Genomic DNA, 6,000 nt, shown 5'->3' on the forward strand with positions numbered 1-6,000 from the left:
GCTGTGGTCCACACAGTACCTGTGACGATGATATTGAGATTTGAGACCCATTTAGTATTTACCTCTCTACTACTACTTGCTTGTTATGATTATTGTTCTCTCTCTTCATTTTCCCTTCTGGTTTAGTCATTACACGTATTTATATTATTTGGTGCAATACTAGCGCCCCTTTCTCGCACCAAATTATTATTTTTGTTACCTGACCATGCAACCCCCCCTTTTTTTCGATGCCAGGTTGCAACGCTAACGCCGAGACCCCTGGTCGGTCGAGTTGCTCCCTGTACATCGGCACGTCGTCCCTACATCCCCTGTGTCCTGTCTTGTGTTTGTCTCCACATGTCTCTTTGTAGGGCTGTGTTCCCAATAAAAAAAAAAAAAAAAAAAAACTAGCATCTGGTTTTGAATCGGATAGGTACGAAGCAGTCAGACTGCCCTCAGATCAAGCCCCAAAGCCCAAACCGCGCCAAATGGCCATCACTGGTGCCAGGGCAGCTAGCTTGGACAGGACCCCAGCAATAGCTGGTGGCAAACACCCAGGCGGACATGCTGTGCAGCATGTACAGCGGTCAAGCTTAGCTGCCAAGCCCATAGCTCCGTCTAGGACTGGACACGATTTGGTCCCCAAGAAGGCAGCAGGAGATTCCGCCACGCCTACCCAACCAAACTCTTTGGTAAGAGACATAATTATAAGTGACAGGAGTCACAGTGCGTTATGCTAGAGCTTATAATTATTGTAATGCAAAACTGAAGTCTGTAGAGAGTGGAGCCTACATCAGTCCACACTCGTTGTGTTTTTTAGAGGGGCGATCGGGATTGGGCACTGCCCGTAGCACCGAATCACCTGCGTTTTGATTGGGAGATGCCATAGAGATATGAAATGTGATCTTACTATTTCCAATAAAAGTAACAAAGGAGTAGTTTAACTCACCCGAAAGGGGGCCCGTAGACCGAACTTCAGTGCCGGGATAATTGAGGTATGACCGTATGAGTGTACAGTCCATGCAGTATCATGATTGTGATCAAGGTGACTCGTAGTACATAGAGAGATGGCACTGTGCATCGTAACACTGCATCTTGTGGGCTTCGAGCCTTGGCGATCCCTTACTGTTACCCTTGGGCCAAGTTATACACACTCGAATATGGCGTCCATATCTCAGCATTCACAACAAGGGACGGACGAAGTAGGTGGGGCTGACATTTACTAGGGAAGATGACAAGTGGAGAGATAGAGAGACGAACGACTTCATGATGAGGGCAAGAGAGGAAGAGGGAGGGCTAGAAAAAGAGCCCGGGTAAAAAAAAGAGTAAATTATCGTGCCCGTTCCCAAAGGGGATTCACGACGGCTGGTAACACCCGGTAAACCCTAGCGGCAAATGCAGCACCTAACGGTGGGGGTGAGTGGATAAGTCTCACAAACACTGGCACAAGTGTCGAGAAACCCCATTAGCCGCATCCAGGTACCCTTTGTGCCTTGCCACAAGTTCCTAGTTGACTGCATGTGGGTAGCAGCACGGCTAGAAAAACCGCTCCCAGGCAGGGCTTGAACCAGGTACCTCTCGTATCTCAATCATGGTCTTTGACCAACCCACTGATTGTGTTCGCTTACACGCATGAAACGATTCATAAATCCATTCTTGAATCGCCCCTAGCTATTCATATCACCCCATGTGCATAGGGTGAATGGATTCCGAATCGATTCCAGAGCTCATGACATGAAATCGAACGGCGATATTCCATTCATGGATCGATTCAAGTGCGTAATGAAACGAACCCACTGTGCCTGCCTGGGTAGCTATGGCAAATATGGGCGCGCAAGCAGCTACCCAGGCCAATGTAACAAATGGTGTCATAGATCTACGGGACGCAGGACAGCTGGGGAAAGGATGTACGGGGAATGTTTGGGAGATGAGGACCTAACACTTGTCTGGGCGCACGTGCGGTCAGCAAGTCAATGCCGTGACCCCTGCTACAATAGTGAGCGCATGTGACGGCAGTTGCATCAGCCTTCTACACTCATACCTCGTTTGTCCGGGCGGTCCGGGACTGGACACTACCCTTAACTTTGAACTGCCCGTAACTCCAAATCACATACATGTTGATGGGGAAAGACCATAGATATAGTATAATTGTGGTGTTACTATTTCTACTAAAAGTGACAAAAGGGTAGAAGAAGGGTCTCCACTGAAACTCTTTCAAAGGGTGCCCGGTAGACCGAAGTACCCGTAACTACGGGGTCCGGATAACCGACGTATGAGTGTATGTTTGCCCTTTTGAAGAGGTCAAGGCATTTCTTCATGATGATAATGCAGTTGAATTACTCACTGCTGCATTCGTAAGTGGTGAATATCACCAGTCTAATATTGAAGAGTGACATGAGATTGTGGTCCATTGGTAGTAAATTTTGTATGATGTGTTGTAGGACGAAGGGAGCTTCCTCGTACGAAGGGGATGGGATGTAGGACGCAGGGAGCTTCCTCGAACAAACCCCATTCAACTCGGCAGTCAGCAGAGAACAAGAAGTGAGATTTCGATGTTGGCCGCCGTATTTCCCCTTTATACTATAGAGCAAGGTGCTGAAAACTATTACCGTAGCAATCATCAGACGACTTGTTTGTCAACTTGTCTGATGATTGCTTCGGCATAAAACTTTGACTAAGAAAGTTGTAGACATCTCGCAACTGCATTTTTGAAGAAAAGGGGGGTTTGTCAACTGACAACCGCTCTATTCAGTTGCTTTTCACAATCTGTGCATGCGCTGCATTAAAAATTCTTTGTTGTGATGTTGGAAAATTATTGACGTTTCGGGCCAGTCACCCATCGTCAGAGAAATTTCCAAGGGGCGAACCTGGCCTTTTTTTAGCGAAAGCAAGCAAGAGCGTATGTATGTCCATGTACAAAAAAATAAACGAAACACACAATGAAACTTTGAGTCCAAATATTTTTCGACTTGGATCCTCTCTCTGCCATACGCAGAAGCTCTGCACCCTGCGCACAAAGTACTCTTTAGGCAGCGTGCCACACTTTTCCCTGCGCACAAAGTACTCTTTAGGCAGCGTGCCACACTTTTCCCTGCGCACAAAGTACTCTTTAGGCAGCGTGCCACACTTTTCCCTGCGCCCAAAGTACTCTTTAGGCAGCGTGCCACACTTTTCCCTGCGCCCAAAGTACTCTTTAGGCAGCGTGCCACACTTTTCCCTGCGCCCAAAGTACTCTTTAGGCAGCGTGCCACACTTTTCCCTGCGCCCAAAGTACTCTTTAGGCAGCGTGCCACACTTTTCCCTGCGCCCAAAGTACTCTTTAGGCAGCGTGCCACACTTTTCCCTGCGCCCAAAGTACTCTTTAGGCAGCGTGCCACACTTTTCCCTGCGCACAAAGTACTCTTTAGGCAGCGTGCCACACTTTTCCCTGCGCCCAAAGTACTCTTTAGGCAGCGTGCCACACTTTTCCCTGCGCACAAAGTACTCTTTAGGCAGCGTGCCACACTTTTCCCTGCGCACAAAGTACTCTTTAGGCAGCGTGCCACACTTTTCCCTGCGCACAAAGTACTCTTTAGGCAGCGTGCCACACTTTTCCCTGCGCACAAAGTACTCTTTAGGCAGCGTGCCACACTTTTCCCTGCGCCCAAAGTACTCTTTAGGCAGCGTGCCACACTTTTCCCTGCGCACAAAGTACTCTTTAGGCAGCGTGCCACACTTTTCCCTGCGCACAAAGTACTCTTTAGGCAGCGTGCCACACTTTTCCCTGCGCACAAAGTACTCTTTAGGCAGCGTGCCACACTTTTTCAAGGGTATTTTATAGTTTACACTGGACTTTCACTGCGTATTGAAACAAATCACACCAGTGAGAAAAGAGTTTTGCACGTCTGAAAGTGTAGTGTAGATGTTCTGCATTAACAAACTGCTTGCCGTAAATCACACATGCAGGTTTCTACCGGCTATTTCCTGCTAGTTTTCTTCTGCAGCGGAAGCGTGCTGGCTATTTGCCTACGGAGGCGGAATTGAACTGCCCGTGTGCCGGTCGGTTCCTTAATTTCATGCCCGTGTCGCTGTGTATATGTATGTTGACTTTGCAGAGCCAAGCGGGCAACACAGGGCCATGGTCAAGTCGAGTGTTCCGCAAGTGGATCCCACGCCTCCAAGCAACGCTCAGCTGCAGGACAATCCGCATGGAATGCCTGGGCAAAGATTTGATCTCCGATACGCAGAAGAAGCTATTGATGACAGTAGATGATTCTGCCAAACACAATGAGCTTCTCCTAGATATGCTTAGCAGGGGTACAGCTGAGACTTTCCACACTTTCTGTAGTATAGTGCGTAGAACCGAACCTGAAGCAAACTTTTCAAAGTTCCTAGATGACATGCAGTCAGTGGATACCTATGTTGGAGGTAAGTAGAAATTTTTATCAGTCAGGTGACTGAGAGACACTCACAGAATTGTATTGCATGTCCAGCAAGTACTGTTGGATACCATTAGTACTTGGGTGACAATCTGAGAAACGTCCATGTTTGGAAAAGAAGAAGTGAGGACCTTGGTGTTCCAGCCTCAACGCCACCTTGGGAAAGCCACTAAACTCCCCTGGCTTCAGCTGATTCTATTGTGAAATGTGGAACCTACCAGAAGTTGGGCAGGGGAAGTTGGGCAGGGGAAGTTGGGCAGAGGAAGGTGATGAAGCGGCGGTGTGTTGGGACGCATTGGGTTGGGATACGTTGGGGTGGGGAACAATAGGCATGGGCTCAGAGTGGGATGCAAGATGCCCACATCTCAGAAGGTTTTGGATTCCAAGGACCAACGGAGAGTCGGCCTTTCCCAGGATATCCAAACACCAGCGGCTGTACTGCGTAGCCGTGTCTTGTGGTGTTGTACATTCTGGCTGAAGAAGCTGCAGGTCTTAGCCATGCATGTTGACAGCTGAATATTTTGTCCTTCTACCGGTATGTTTGGTGGCGCATGCGTGTGTGGTCTTCAGTTTCTCCGGAATGCCAAAAAGACTGCAATAAAGTGGTAGACCTGATGAAAGAGTTCTCAGCACCGGAACGTCAACGGGTGGTCCACACTGCCGAGGATGTGGCACGAATGCGCACGTCACAGACAGTCCTTGACAAGAGAAAGAAACCCATCCACGTACCCCAGCCAACCTCGCCTAAGAGCGTAGACCTGATGAGGATGCAGAACATGGGAGAAGGTAGGCACGGGGCTAGTATCTACTGATGTCTTGTTTGAATTCGGATCTCGAGCCAAAGTTATCGTGGAAAAAGGATTTTTTTTATTCAATCTACACGTAGCTGTGGAAGCGGTTTTTCCAGCCATGCTGCTACCTAGTCTTCTGGGAACTTGTGGTCAGGCACAAGGGGTCCATGAATGCTGCTAATGGGGTTTCTCAGCACTTCTGCCAGTGGTTGTGAAACTTATCCACTCACCTCCACCATTATGCGGCGCATCTGCCGCTAGGGTTTACCGGGTGTTAGCGGCGTCGTGAGTTCCCTTCCAGAACGGACCCGATAATTTACTTTTTTTATTTACTTTTTACACGTAGCTGTATGTGCAATGTGCCATTGATTGCGTTCTCCCACTTGCAAACACTTAGAGTAGGTTTTGGTCTCTCATTGTTCTTGTATGTTGTAAGTACTTCATGTGCACTAAGCCATGGCTCACGTATAAACTGGAGTGGAAGGTGATTTTCTACCCTCTGCAATTTGCTGTCCACTAGAAATTTGCTTTCAGTTTTTATCACCCCGGTTCTGCTCTGATCCTTGAAGGGTGGTAAGGTTCCTACGGATGCGGAAAGCTCGGCCTTTAGCTGAGTCTCACCCGATACATGCAATTTTTATTTTCCTGCTTTGGTCTTCCTCAGAACAACGGCAAGCGACATTCACTGAAATCAACCACTTGTTGTCCAACACTATCATCATTGATGACGTGAAGGACTGTGCAGATGAGGCAGAGAAGTACCAGGGTCACGTGACACGGGCGGACGGCCAAGTTGGTAAGCAATAAATTGT

The 6,000-nt window shown here is 48.2% G+C and overlaps 1 protein-coding gene across 1 annotated transcript in view; it reads left to right on the forward strand.

Annotated features, from left to right (window-relative positions):
* Positions 1-4,572: 4,572 nt before the first annotated feature.
* LOC135819688 (uncharacterized) overlaps positions 4,573-6,000 on the forward strand; it is a 9,596-nt gene continuing 8,168 nt past the window's right edge. The window contains exons 1-2 of the mRNA XM_065332942.1: positions 4,573-5,183; positions 5,853-5,984. Of these exons, the coding sequence (XP_065189014.1) occupies positions 4,949-5,183; positions 5,853-5,984 (367 nt within the window). The 5' untranslated portion in view covers positions 4,573-4,948. The remainder of the gene's footprint in view (positions 5,184-5,852; positions 5,985-6,000) is intronic.

This window comes from Sycon ciliatum, chromosome 6, assembly GCF_964019385.1.
Source record: "Sycon ciliatum chromosome 6, ocSycCili1.1, whole genome shotgun sequence".
NCBI lineage: Eukaryota > Metazoa > Porifera > Calcarea > Leucosolenida > Sycettidae > Sycon > Sycon ciliatum.